Source organism: Panthera pardus, unplaced genomic scaffold, assembly GCF_024362965.1.
Source record: "Panthera pardus isolate Hobbes unplaced genomic scaffold, ASM2436296v1 HiC_scaffold_13, whole genome shotgun sequence".
Taxonomy (NCBI): Eukaryota; Metazoa; Chordata; class Mammalia; order Carnivora; family Felidae; genus Panthera; species Panthera pardus.
Genome location: NW_026526688.1, coordinates 110,654,351 through 110,668,972, shown reverse-complemented (window position 1 = coordinate 110,668,972; position 14,622 = coordinate 110,654,351). Strand labels below are relative to the sequence as shown.

The window sequence follows — 14,622 nt, the reverse complement described above, 5'->3', positions numbered from 1 at the left end:
CAGCTCAGAAGTTATGATACACATTGCTGCCAAAGTGATCTTTCTAAAATAGAAACATGATTATGTCACTCTTCGACTCCTAATTCTTCACTGGCTCCTGAAGCAGAGAAGACAAAGTCCTTCATTATATGACTCCTGACTGCCTCTTTAGCTATATTCTACAATTGTCCAATATGAGTCCTTCATTCCAGGCATATTTAATTGCTTATAGTTCCCCAAATGTTTAATACACTTCCACACCGCCACGTTGTGACAGTTACACTATCTTTAGCTTCCGTCCCTCCAAGCTATCAATTCTGTTTACAAAACAAAACAAATCCTCAAAAACTATGCTTCATCTGGAAAGACTTCTCTGAACCAGAGTCAGACTTTGATGTCTCTCCTTTGTAATCTCATAGAACCCTAAGCATATCTCTTTACATATTATAATCTTATGTTCTCAGGTAAAAGCTCCTTGAAGGCAAAAACTATAATAGCAGTTACCATTTATTGCATTCTTACAGTGTGCCAGGTACTTTGATAAGAGATTTATACATTTTTCTTATTTTTCTTATTTAATCCTCAAGACAACTTAAAGAAACTATAGCCCTTGAGAGGCTAAATAACTTGCCAAGATTACGCATCTAGTAAGTGAAGAACCAGGATTCAAACTAAGGTTGTTTGACATTAACTGGTCTTCTACATTGCCTCCATATGTCTTATTTAACTTCTCCCACTGCCTACCAGCAACATATGTTTATTGAATGATGACTCAATTAATGGAAGATGAGTAACTGTGACAGTAAGAATTTGGATAGGTAGGGAAAAGGTAATACTAGTAAGAGAAATGGTGCAAGCAGTGGTTTGGATTTGAGAACAAGGCTGTAACTTAGGATCTACTAACTTTCTTGCATCACAGAAAATCCCTAGGACTAACTTGAATTTATCTTGTCTTCCTGTAACTTACCAATGAGAGGCATAAAATAGACATTCAATAAATATATGCTATACGTGCAAATAAAGTTGGATAACACCACTAGTGTGACCTAATATTATGATTTTGTACCAGAAGATATGAAGGATATGCAGAATCTAATCAGATGCCTTTTTTTTTAATGTTTATTTATTTTTGAGAGAGAGAGAGAGAGAGAGAGCAAGGAAGGGGCAGAGAGAGAGGGAGACAGAACGCAAAGCAGGCTCCAGACCCAGAGCTGTTGGTACAGAGCCTGATGCAGAGCTCAAGCTCACAAACTGCGAGATCATGACCTGAGCCGAAGTCAGATGCTTAACCAACTGAGCCACCCAGGGGCCCCAGATGTCCTTTTAATATAAGACAAAATCTATAAGACTTTGCAGACTTGGCCCAACCAAATAGGAAAACTATTAAATATGTGTGTATATATATATAGAGAGAGAAAGAATAGCTCAAACAGTGAATGGATTAATTAGTTTAAGACAAATTATTTAAAAATATGAATGAGGGCAGGCATAGACATTCATCTATTCAGATTAAAAGAATTAGGTAATTGCAAACTGGTGCAACCATTCTGGAAAACAATGTGGCGGTTCCTCAAAAAATTAAAAATAGAACTATTCTACAATCCAGCAATTGCACTATTAGGTATTTATCCAAAGGATACAGGAGTGCTGATTCGAAGGGGCACATGCACCCCAATGTTTACTGCAGCAATATAAACAATAGTCAAAGTATGGAAAGAGCCCAAATGTCCATCAACTGACAAGTGGATAAAGAAAATGTGGTATACATATACGATGGAATATTACTCGGCAATCAAAAAGAATGAAATCTTGCCCTTTGCAACAACGTGGATGGAACTAGAATGCATTATGCTAAGTGAAATAAGTCAGTCAGAGAAAGACAAATATATGATTTCACTCATATGTGGAATTTAACAAACAAAACAGATGAACATAGGGGAAGGGAAGCAAAAATAAGATAAAAGCAGAGAGGGAGACAAACCATAAGAGACTCTAAATACAGAGAACAAACTGAGGGTTGCTGGTAAGGTGTTAGGAGCAAGGATGGGCTAAATGGGTGATGGGAATTATGGAGGGCACTGGTCGGGAGGAGCACTGGGTGTTATATGTAAGTGATGAATCACTAAATTCTATTCTTGAAATTATTACATTATATGTTAACTAACTTTGACTTAAATTTTAAAAAATAGGGATGCCTGGGTGGCTCAGTCAGTTGAATGTCTGACTTTAGCTCAGGTCATGATCTCAAGGTTCATGAGTTCGAGCCCCTCATCGGGCTCTGTACTGACAGCTCAGAGCCTGGAGCCTGCTTTAGATTCTGTGTCTCCCTGTCTCTCTGCCCCTCCCCCACTCACGCTCTGTCTCTCTTTCTCTCTCTTTCAAAAATAAACATTGAAAAAAAAATTTTTAATAGTAAGTAAAAATTAAAAAATAATAAAAGAATTAGATAATGCCATGACTAAACCTAAGATATCAAATATGAGACCAACACTCTCTAAAGGGCATGGACTTAGACATCCTGTTGTTACTCCCACTAAACACAAGGCTCAACATATCCCTTTATGATGCTGGTAGGGATACAGTGATTATCTATAACCTTAGGTCTCAAGTCCCAGCCTAGAATCTAATTAGTAACCTGTGTTCACTGATATACCTTCAATTTACTTGGGCAGTAACATTTTTATCTAAAGTTTATTTATTTGTTTGTTTGTTTATTTTTAAGTAATCTCTACACCCAATGGGCTCAAACTCACAATTCACAACCCTGAGACCAAGAGTCACCTGCTCTATGGAATGAGCCAGCCAGGTGCCCCTAAAAAAAAAATTTTTTTTTAACTATGGAAAAGGACTTTTTAACTCCTGAAACATTTAGAACTGGATAGTGATAAGGCAGTAAATCACACCCAAAATATCAATGCTTTTGAATTAAGATCATGAATAGGTTTTAGTAATTATGCAATCCATGATTTTGAAGTATCTGTGCTATTTTAACATTCAAAAATTATTTTTTACTTTAAAAAGTACTTGTAATGTTTCAATTTACAAAGACAGATTATATACATTTATGATCCCAAATGTGTAACCGAAAAATTCATTTTGGATATGTGGCCTTTATTTTTTTGTAACTCTTAGAGAGAGAGGAAGGAAAGGGGAGAGAGAAAGAAAGAAAGAAAATCAGAGTCACCTGGCTGGGTCAATGCAAGCAGGAGAGAATGCAAGCAGGGGAGAAGAGCAGAGGGAGAGAGAAAGAGAATCTTAAGCAGGCTCCATGCTCAGCACAGAACCCAACATGGGATTTGATCCTACAACCCTGGGATCATGACCTGATCTGAAATCAACAGTTAGATACTCAACTGTGCCACCCAGGTGCCCCAGATATGTGACTTTTTAAGTGAAAGAGGTGGGTAACTTAATTTTACTAAGTTTATAAACAGAATTAGAATACTTACAAAGCTTTAAGAATAACTATGTTTATGTTTAATTTACTAGATATAATAGAAGGATTTTGGCAATTGGGAGGTTTTTATTTGTTAGGACAACTAAAATGCTAAAGAAAGAAAATCAGAGGCACCTGGCTGGCTCAATTGGTATGGCATGCAACTCTTTTTTTCTTTTTCTTTTTTTTTACTTGAGAGATGGAAAGAGCGTGAGTGGGGGAGAGGCAGAGAGGCAGGGAGAGGGAGAATCCCAAGCAGGCTCTGCACTGAATGTGGAGCCCAAGGGAGGGCTTGATCCCACAACCCTGGGATCATGACCTGAGCTGAAATCAAGAGTCAGACACTCAACCGACTGAGCCACCTATGTGCCCCAGCATGCAACTCTTGATCTTGGGATCATGAGTTTGAGCCCCACATTGGATGTAGATATTACTTTGGGGGAAAAAAAAAAAAGAAAGAAAGAAAAAAAAAGAAACGGACACCTGGCTTGTTCAGTAGGAGGAGTATTTCACTTTTGATCTAAGGGTTGTGGGTTTGAGCCCCATGTTGGGTATAGATTACTTAAAAAAATCTTAAAAAAAAAAAACAAGAAAAAGAAAAAAGAAAATAAATTTATAAGTTTAAAATATTTAAAATTTTATGTTTGTTACTAGACTGATGATTAAAAGTATCCAGTTTGTTCAACTTAAATTGACTGAACGTTAAACCCACTGAACGTTAAAGTTAATAGGAAGTGTAAGTTGAACTTGAAGGCTTAAAGCAAAACGATTTTCTTCTTTTAATTTTGTTTTAACTAATTGCTAATTTAAAAATAATAACAAGTAGTCTTTCTACATTGAAAAGCTTCTCTGGTAATTTCACAATGATAGATATGTAGAACAAGGACAGAATATGGAGATCCTTAACTGCTAACTGAGAAGTATGACTTCTAACTTCATGTATTGTCAACTCAAATGTGTTGGAGGGTTTTTTTTTGTTTTTTGTTTTTAATTTGTAATATTAACAGAGATAGCAGAATGGTTAGGATATGGGCTCTGGAGCCAAAAAGCCTAGGGTCACATATGACTTCTCCATTTTCTAACTGTGAGATCTGTGGACAAGTTACTTCACCTTTCTGTGCTTCAGTTTCATCCTCAGTAAAATAAAAATAAAAATAGTACCTAATAGTGGAGTTATGTAGACTAAGTAAGTTGACACATAAAGCATGCCTGGGACCTAGTAAGCAGTTGACAATATAAGTTTTTTTAAAAATCCATCTGGGGGGCACCTGGGTGGCTCAGTTGGTTGAGCATCCTACTTCGGCTTGGGTCATAATCTCGTGATTTGTGGGTTTGAGCCCCACATCAGGCTCTGTGCTGACGGCTCAGAGCCTAGAGCCTGCTTCAGATTCTGTGTCTCCCTCTCTCTGGCCCTCCCCTGCTTGCACTCTGTCTCTCACAAAAATAAATAAACATTAAAAAAAAAATGTTTTTTTAATCCATCTGGGAAGGGGAATGAAGGGACAAAATGGATGAAGACGTCAAAAGACGTCAAATTCTAATTATAAAAATAAATAATGTACAGCATAGTGACCATAATTAATACCACCATACTGCATATTTAAAAGTTGCTAAAAGTAAATCTTAAAAGTACTCATCACAAAAAATAAAAGAAAAAAAATTTTGTTAACTATATATGGTGACAGATGGTACACTACACTTACTGTGATCATTTTGCAATGTATATGAATATCAAATCACTACACTGTACACCTGAAACTAACATAATGTTAAATGTCAATTATACCTCAATAAAGAAATAAACAATAGAAAAAAACAATAAAAAAAAATAGAGCAGATTGTTCTCCCTAATTGGGTGGGCCTCATCTGATCAGAGGAAGGACCGAAGAGAATAAAAAGCTTGAGTAAGAAAAAACTCCTCCTGCCTGATTGTCTCTCAGCTGAGTTATGAGTGCTCTCCTGCCTTTTGACTCAAACTGAAATGCTGGCTCTTCCTGAGTCTCAAGCGTTCCAACATTTATATTGAAACTACACTATTGGCTTTCTTGGGTCTCCCATCTTACCAACTACGGATCTTGGGACTTGTCAGCTTCCACAATCACATGATCCAATTCCTTAGAATAAATTTCTTTTCTCCCTCTCTCTCTCTACATGTGTGTGTGTACACACACACACACACACACACACACACACACAGGGATAAAAGAGAGAGTAAGAAAGATTTATATACCTTTATGTATTTCTTTATAAGTACATGTAAGACTGAGTCCTAAGGAAAAATTTAAAGTATGAGAAGAGAATGAGCCCACAGAAAATACTTAGACATCAGTAAGCAACATCAGGAAAGTGTGGTGTCACAAAAGTCAAATGAAGAGGTATAGGAAGAAGAATGGAGGAGCCAACAGTGTTGCATAAGGTCATGAGAACTGGATAAAGAATATTACAATTTGGCAGATGGAGATCCTTGGGGGTGAGAAAAGAAACCCATAGAAGGATTACCATATCTAGTAAAGTAAAAGATCACCTTAGCAAATAATTCCCTCAAGACTGATAGGTAAATATCACAATCAAAGTAACTGATTGAAAGAAAACATGAAAATAAAGAGTACTCTGTACATAATTTTAGAAATCAGCAACTTTTCTACAATGGTGTGTCAACTCTGTACATACCATTTCCCTCTATTACCATGTTAGAAATATATTTTAATATATTTTTTTATCATTAAACTCATGCCTGCAAAGAAAAAAAATATGCCAAAATTCCTAAAACATTTTATAGAAAACCTAATTCAACTTTTGAAAATCGAAACAAATTCAATAATATTTACTGAACTTTTATAATGCACAAATTAATCACTATAATCATCTGATCACTTCTGTTTTCATATTGTTTCAGTTTATGGACAAATTTAACATTCTATCATCTATAGAGTCTTTTTTAATACTCAATCAAAAGGCAAGAATCTAGCTCTTGAATTTTGTAGTCAACTGCTTTGTACTTACTTTGTTTCCCAAGTGAGTGATCTTCAGAGTTCCATCTTGCCACACTTTTGACTTCTTCATTTTTTGATGAGTATATAGTACCTTATTTCCAAAAGTACAAAAGAAATGGTTTCTTTTTACATGTATTAAATGTTATATATCTTTATACACTTCCTACCCACAAAAAATATTTAGACATCTTTTATCGAAACAAAAGATATAATAATAACAACAAAACATCAGGGTGTCTGGTTGATTCAGTTGGCACAGTACATAACTGTGAGTTCAAGGCCCACACTGGGCCCTGAGCTTACATAAAAAACAATAATAATAATAATAAATAACAACAAACATCAATTTAAAAAAAAGAAACTTGGTAGTAAAAGTCAAGGCAGGAAAGAAACAAGATAAAATCTAAAGAGGAAACTGAAAAGTTAACTGGACAACAACAATTTTGAGGGGCACCAGGGTGGCTTAGTCACTTAAGCATCCGACGCTTGATTTCAGCTCAGGTGATGATGCCAGGGTCGTGGGACTGCGCCCCATATTGGGCTCTGTGCTGAGCGTGGAACCTGCTTAGGATTCTCCCCACCTCTACCCCTCTCTCCTGCTTGCACGCACACTTATACACTCTTTCTCTCTCAAAAAAAAATAATAACAATGATAATTTTGAGCTTCTCAGTCATCTGTGGGAAGGAAAATATTTGTTGAGTTATACAGAAGTCATGATCTGTGCTCAAAGTGTAGTCCAGAGACTCCTATAAGTCCCCAAGACCTTTTCAGGGGTCTATGAGGTCAAAACTATTTTCGTGATGTTATTTGCCTTTTCTCTCTTTTCTTCAGGCATGCAGAATGGAGTCTCCCAGGGTTATGTATATGCAATGTTGCAAGATTCAACTTCAGACTAATGCAGAGGCATATCTGAGAATCTAGCCGACTTTTATTAAGTCAATTGCTAGGAGGATTTGCAAAAAAAAGTAAAGCAATGCCACTTTTTTCTATGTGTTTTTCTTCTGTTGTTGTTGTTTTAGAAAATATAGCTATTTCCATTAAAAAAAAAATAGTAATTTATGTCCGATGTAATGGGTTATTTTTAATGAATTAATAAATATTTTTTAAATTTGTTACAATTTATCATATGAAAGACATCAATAGACATAAGCCCCATAATCAAAAATTCTCTGGGGTCCCCAATAATTGTTTAGAGCATAAAAGGATCCTAAGACCAAACAGTTTTAAGAATCACTAATCTAGATAGCAGAGGCATGCCAATTCTTCAAAAGAAATTATTTCCTGGTCCTAACAAAGAGCTTACAAAGAGTTTGTTCCAAAGTACTTTGTATAACAAACCTGAATAGTAGGCAAGAGATAGGGTTGCCAGGTAAAACATCAGGCAATATTTGAAATATACATATTTATACCAAAAAAATTATTCACTGTTTATCTGATACTTAAATTTAACTAAGTGTCTTGCTTTTAGGTTCTGAGGTTGTTTGTTAAATCTATCAACCCTAGCAAGACATTTGTGAAATGTGAAAGGAAATAAGAAAAAGGAAATAGTGGGGCACCTGGCTGGCTCAATGGATGGAGCGTGCAATTCTTGATCTCAAGGTTGTAAGTTAGTGCCCCACAGTGGGGGTAGAGATTATTTGAAAATAAAATCTTAAAAAATAATAACAATAATAAAATAAGGAGGATTTTAAAAAAAGAAAAAAGGAAATAGTGAAAACTGGTAAGACTCACAATAAATTCCTGGCTTTCCATTATTTCTTCCGAAGTTATAAACGAGTCAGGTCCAGAAAATAACTGGTTATTCAATTATTTGTATCACCTAAAATGAAAACAAAGAACATTCAACCTTGATGCAAAGAATAAATATCAAACACAATTGTTTCCCACAAACTCGACAGAAGAGAGAAATCTGAGAGTTCTACGTCTCTTAGAATCACCAAGGGAAACATAGGTATAATCAAATTATCTGATACTAATAGGTACACAATAAAAGAGTGACCCTACCCTGTGGAAAAAGAATTTGCCAAGAAAAACTAAAAGAGAAAACGAAGTAAAATATGTAAGATAATGTATATTATAAAATACATAAAATAACATGTTATTAATATATATTATATAACAATAATATATATATTATATAAAATAATTAGCGTGGAAAGCTTTTTCTAGGTGCCATAACATGTATCTGAAAATGATCCCACAACATATGGGATCCTTGTGGAAAGAGCTTCAATTTTCCATTTTCTAAATTGCTATAGGCACCACAAGATGGCCCCCTTGCGTTTTGAATTTTTCCTTTTACATCTTAAAGTCAACATATCCTAGCATCCAAGAACAAATATACAAATTTCCTCTGCAAGGAATAATCTTTGCAATATCACTGCAATGATATTGGAATGAGTACTGTAGTTATCCTATGCTACTGGATAAAATTGTTACTGTGGGCAAATTTAGAAATCTAAAATTACTGATGGGGAATTGAAGAAGTAAACAGAGATGCCAATGAAAAAAAAATTTCTAAAGCACTGGTTCCAAAGGTATGAACCCTGGACTAACAAGACAACATCACCTGGGAACTAGTTAGAAATTCAAGGTCTTGGGTCCCACCCCTGACCTGTTCAATCAGAGAGTCTAAGGTCAGGCCCAGTACTTCGTTTTAACATGCCCTGCAAGTGATAGTGATATATGCTCAATTTTGAGAACACACGGCTAAACCACCCAGGATGATTCAATAAAACTATAATTTGTGATTCTAGATTCAAATCCCCTTTCATACATATAAAATATACCACATACGTATCATTTATAAATTACATATATTATTTCTCTTAGTACTTGCCAGACAATGTGCTAAACTAGGTACTAAAATGAACAAAATACTATTCTTAATCAAGGAAATTTCAGTGTAGCAGGGTGAATAACAGTACTTACAATAAACCATGACAGAAATAAGCACAGGAGGGGCACTTAACTGGGTCTAGGGCATCAAATAAGGCTTCCCGAAGGACATAATGTCTAAGCTGCAAGTTGAAATAACCATAACCGAAAGAAGATGCCAGGAATGTATTTCCAAAATAAAATCAATATATACAAGGTCCTGTGAAAAGACACAGCAAGGCATGATCAAGGAACTCAGTACAATTAAGGAGTCAAGATAGGGAATAGTGAGAGAGAAGACTGAAAAAAACCTAGAAATAATAGGAGTCGGAGGGCCTTCTATGCTATGCCGAGTTGTTTGAACTTTGCATAAAGGCAGTGGGAAGGGTAGGGTTTTAAGAATAAGATTACATAATCTGACTTGGGTTTTACAAAGATTGCTCTGGCTGCTGAATGGAGATAGGAGGGATAAGGGATTAGGCAAACGAGGTATGAATACTTGCCCCAGGACATAGTTCACAGGACAGGACACAGGCCTATGGAGGCACTGCCTTTCAGAGATAAAAACTCCCATATCCTACATCCCTCCCCTCAAACCCACAGGAATTGCTAAATCCCTAATGAATGCCAAGAAGATAACAGATGTCCAGAGAAACACATCTTTCACTACTGTTTTAGAGCAACTTGCTCCCAGCCACTGAATGTGTTGGACATTCTACATATGTATGAGACTACATGGTGTAGGCACAGTGCTTGGCATGTGGCAGTTATTGATATGAGATTGCTTTAATAACAGCTATCATTTATTCAGTGCCATTATGTGCTAGACATCTAACATGCTTTAAATGCTCACAACCTTACTGTATAGATTTCAATTTTCACATTATTTTACAAAAAAAGGAAACGAAAGTATATATCAGTAAATAATTTGCCCAAGATCACAAAATAAATGGCAGATTCAAAATTCAAAACTAAGTAGTTTAGGGGCCCCTGCCTGGCTCAGCCCCTAGAGCATGCACCTCTTGATCTCCAGTTGAGTTCAAGCCCATGATGGGCATAAAGTTTACTTAAAAAAATACGAAATTTTAAAAACTAAGTAGTCTAAACTCTAGCACTCATACTCACAAATATGACATATAACTATTTATTGAGTGCCTACTATATCAGGCAGGAAGTAGACTAGATAATTTATATCATATAAAAATTGTATATAATATTTGCCAGTCTCAGAATCCTGAAGGCATGATCTAAAGCACTGGCTTAGATATTATCACAACATACAGATTAGGAAACCGGTATTTACTAATATAGGATTACTTATATTCTATTTAGGAATTGCAAGATAAATCCCCATTGTTTTCCTAAATTTGAGATACTACTTGCGGGATTTACAATTTAAAAGGAATTGTAAAGATCCATGCTCTCAGAAGTGTAAATTAGATAATAAAAAAAAAAAGACTAGCTTAAAAAAAAAAGGCTAACTGTATTCAAAAATATTTAAAGAGGCCTGGAGTGCCTGGGTGGCTCATTCGGTTAAGCACCTGACTCTTGATTTTGATTCAGGTCATGGTTCGTGAGTTCGGGCCCTACATCAGGTTCCTACTGACAGTGAGGAAGCTACTTGGGATTCTCTCTCACCCTCTCTCTCTCTGCTCCTCCCTCTCACACAGGTGCACACACTTGCTCTCCATCGCAAAATATATAAATTTTTTTTTTTAAAGAAGAGCTAGTAACTATTCTCAAACTGTTCCAAAAAATAGAATTGGAAGGAAAGCTCCCAGACTGATTCTACAAGACCAGCATTACCTTATTTCCAAAACCAGACAAAGACCTCACTAAAAAGAAAAATTACAGGCCAATATCAATGATGAACACGGATGCAAAAATTCTCAACAAGACATCAGCAAATCAAATCCAACAGTATATTAAAAGAATTATTCACCATGGTCAAGTGGGATTTATTCCTGGGCTGCAAGGGTGATTCAGTCTTCACAAATCGATCAACGTGATACACATTAATAAAAGGATAAGAACTATATGATCTTGTCAAAAGATGTAGGAAAAGCATTTGACAAAATACAGCATCCATTCTTGATAAAAACCCTCAACAAAGTAGGTATAGAGGGAACATACCTCAACATCATAAAAGCCATATATGAAAGACACACAGCTAATATCATCCTCAATGGGGAAAAACTGAGAGCTTTTCCTTATAGTCAGGAAGGAATAAGACAGATTTCCAGTCTTACCATTACTATTTAAATAGTACTAGAAGTCAGCCTCAGCAATCACACAACAAAAAGAAAACAACAGGCATCCAAATCAGCACGGAAGAAGTCAAACTTTACTATTTGCAGATGACATGATACTCTATGTAGAAAACCGGAAAGACACCACCAAAAAAATTACCAGAATACATGAATTCAGCAAAGTCTCAGGATATGAAATCAACATGCAGAAATCTGTTGCATTTCTATACACCAATACGAAGCAGCAGAAAAAGAAATCAAGCAATCTATCCCATTTGTAATTGCACCAAAACAATTAGATACCTAGGAATAAACCTCGGTAAATAAAGAGGTAAAAGACCTATACTCTTGAAGACTATAGAACACTTATGAAAGAAATTGAGGAGGACACAAAGAAATGGAAAAGCTTTCCATGCTCATGGACTGGAAGAAAAAACATTGTTAAAATGTCTATAGTACCAAAAGGAATCTACATACTCAATGCAATCACTATCAAAATAACACCAGCATTCTTAACACAGCTAGAACAAACAATCTTAAAATCTGTATGGCACCACAAAAGACTCCAAATAGCCAAAGCAATCCTGAAAAAGAAAAACAAAATTGGAGGCATCCTGATTCTGGATTTCAAGCTATATTACAAAGCTGTAGTCATAGAGACAGTATGGTACTGGCACAAAAACAGATACATAGATCAACAGAAAAAAGAACCCAGAAATAAACCCATAATTATACAGTCCATTAATCTTTGACAGAGCAGGAAAGAATATCCAATGGAAAAAAGACAGTCTCTTCCACAAATGGTGTTGAGAAAACCAGACAGCAACATGGAGAAGAATGAAACCAGACCACTTTTTTACACCATACACAAAAATAAATTCAAAATGGGGGTGCCTGGGTAGCTCAGTCAGTTAAGTGTCCAACTCTTGGTTTTGGTCATGATTTCACAATTCGTGAGATCAAGCCCCATATCAGGATCTGCACTGGCAGCACAGAGCCTGTTTGGGATTCTCTAGCTCCCTCTGCCCCTCCTCAGCTCATGCCATGTTTGTCTCTCTTAAAATAAATAAATAAACAAACAAACAAATAAATAAATAAATTTGAATGCATGAAAGAAATGTGAGGTAGGAAACCATCAAAATCCTAGAAGAGAACAAGCAGCAACCTCTTTGACCTTGGCCAGAGTAACTTCTTACTAGAGACATTGTGGAAGGTAAGGGAAACAAAAGCAAACATGAAGTACTGGGACTTTATCTAGATAAAAAGCTTCTGCACAGGGAAGAAAACAATCAACAAAACAAAAAGGCAGCCTACGGAATGGAAGAAGATATTTGCAAGTGGCGTATCTGATAAAGGGTTACTATCCAAAATCTATAACAAACTTATCAAACTCAACACCCCAAAAATAAACAATCCAGTTAAGAAATGGGCAGAAGGCACGAATAGACATTTTTCCAAAGACGACATTCAGATGGCAAACAAGACACATGAAAAGATGCTCAACATCACTCAGCATAAGGGAAATACAAAGTAAAACCACAATAAGATACCACCTCACACCTGTCAGAATGGCTAAAGTAAACAACACAAGAAACAACAGGTGTTGGCCAGGATGTGGAGAAAGGGGAACCCTCTTGAGCTGTTGGTAGAAATGCAAACTGGTGCAGCCACTCTGGAAAACATAATGGAGATTCCTCAAAAAGTTAAAAATACAACTACCCTATAGTCCAGCAAATGCACTAGTATTTGCCAAAAGGATAAAAAAAGTACAGATTCAGAGGTACATGCATCCCAATGTTTATAGCAACATCAACAATAGCCAAACTATGGGAAAAGCCCAAATGTCCAGCAACTGATGAATGGATAAAGAAGATGCGTTGTATCTATAAATATATACATGTACACACAATAGAGTATTACTCAGCGATCCAAAAGAATGAAATCTTTCCATTTGCAACGATGTGGATGAAGCTAGAGTATATTATGTTAAGCCACATAAGTCAGTCAGAGACTTACAGGATGGGGGGAAAAAGGGAAACAAACCATAAGAGACTCTTAAGGATAAAAAACAAACTGAGGGTTGATGGAGGGAGGAAGGTGGGGGACAGATGCGTGATGGGTACCAAGGAGGGCATTTGTGAAGAGCCCTGGGTGTTGTATGTGTAAGTGATGAATCACGGAGTTCTACTCCTGAAACCAAAATTGCACTGTATGTTAATTAACTATAATTTACATAAAATTTTGAAAAGAAAAAAATTTCCTTAAAGTCTTCATCTAACCACATCAAGTGTTGATCCACTAAAGGGTCAAAGTTTAATGTGGAAAACTTCTAAAGTGGTATGGAGCCCTCAGATGGTGTGATAATTATATAACCAGACACGTACAAACACACCCCCCACACACATATATACTCATACATCCTTACACTGCTTTGTACATTCATATATAAAATTCAGTGTTCTCAATAAAATGAGTAGCTTCCTTTTAAGTATCACAAGATTTTTTTGGTCTTTTATTCTGGAACAAGCAGGACCTTTAGAATCCCTAAATGGTTCAGATTCAAAAGTTTGAGTCTCGAACCCAATATCCTGTTTAAGAACCCAGTCAGTCCAAGTAACCAAAAGAAGCCCACACTTCATTTACCAAGACAGTAATTACCATGATCCTGTGTTAACCAAATGGCAATGAGACTTGACCCTTTGTCAGTCCTAAAAACAAACAGAAAAACCCTCCCTGGTCCTTACACGTATGCGGGAACTGCAGAGCAGAGGCTTGGAAAAGCGGCGAAGAGGAGGCAGCAATTTTACAGGGATTCAGAGCAAGTTGCGACAGTCACTACCCAGATGTGGTCCGCACAGCACCCGGACCCCGCTTCTGGCGGAACAGATTCTTTTAACTCTTTGCCCTAAATCAGTGACGCTGCCTCTCGCTTAAAATCCCCTTGCCTATCCACCCTCAATCCCGGGAAAACAGTTCACTTCACCGGTCCATTGCATAAAATCCACTTTCGAATTTCTCCCGCGGAAAACTGTGACGTCATTAGCCCGCGACCGGAACAAATCAGGACCCAATACTTGGCCCGCCCAC

General features: G+C 36.5%; 1 protein-coding gene across 6 annotated transcripts in view; it reads right to left on the bottom strand.

The window, feature by feature from the left end:
- Positions 1–14,621, bottom strand: part of ZGRF1 (zinc finger GRF-type containing 1) — a 91,205-nt gene extending 76,584 nt beyond the window's left edge. For all 6 annotated transcript variants that reach the window (XM_019417911.2, XM_019417902.2, XM_019417930.2 and 3 more), the window contains exons 1-3: positions 14,280–14,621; positions 8,141–8,228; positions 6,419–6,499 (exon numbers count right to left, since the gene is read on the bottom strand). In XM_019417911.2, coding sequence (XP_019273456.2) covers positions 6,419–6,499; positions 8,141–8,161 — 102 coding nt within the window. In that variant the 5' untranslated portion in view covers positions 8,162–8,228; positions 14,280–14,621. The remainder of the gene's footprint in view (positions 1–6,418; positions 6,500–8,140; positions 8,229–14,279) is intronic.
- Position 14,622: the final 1 nt, after the last annotated feature.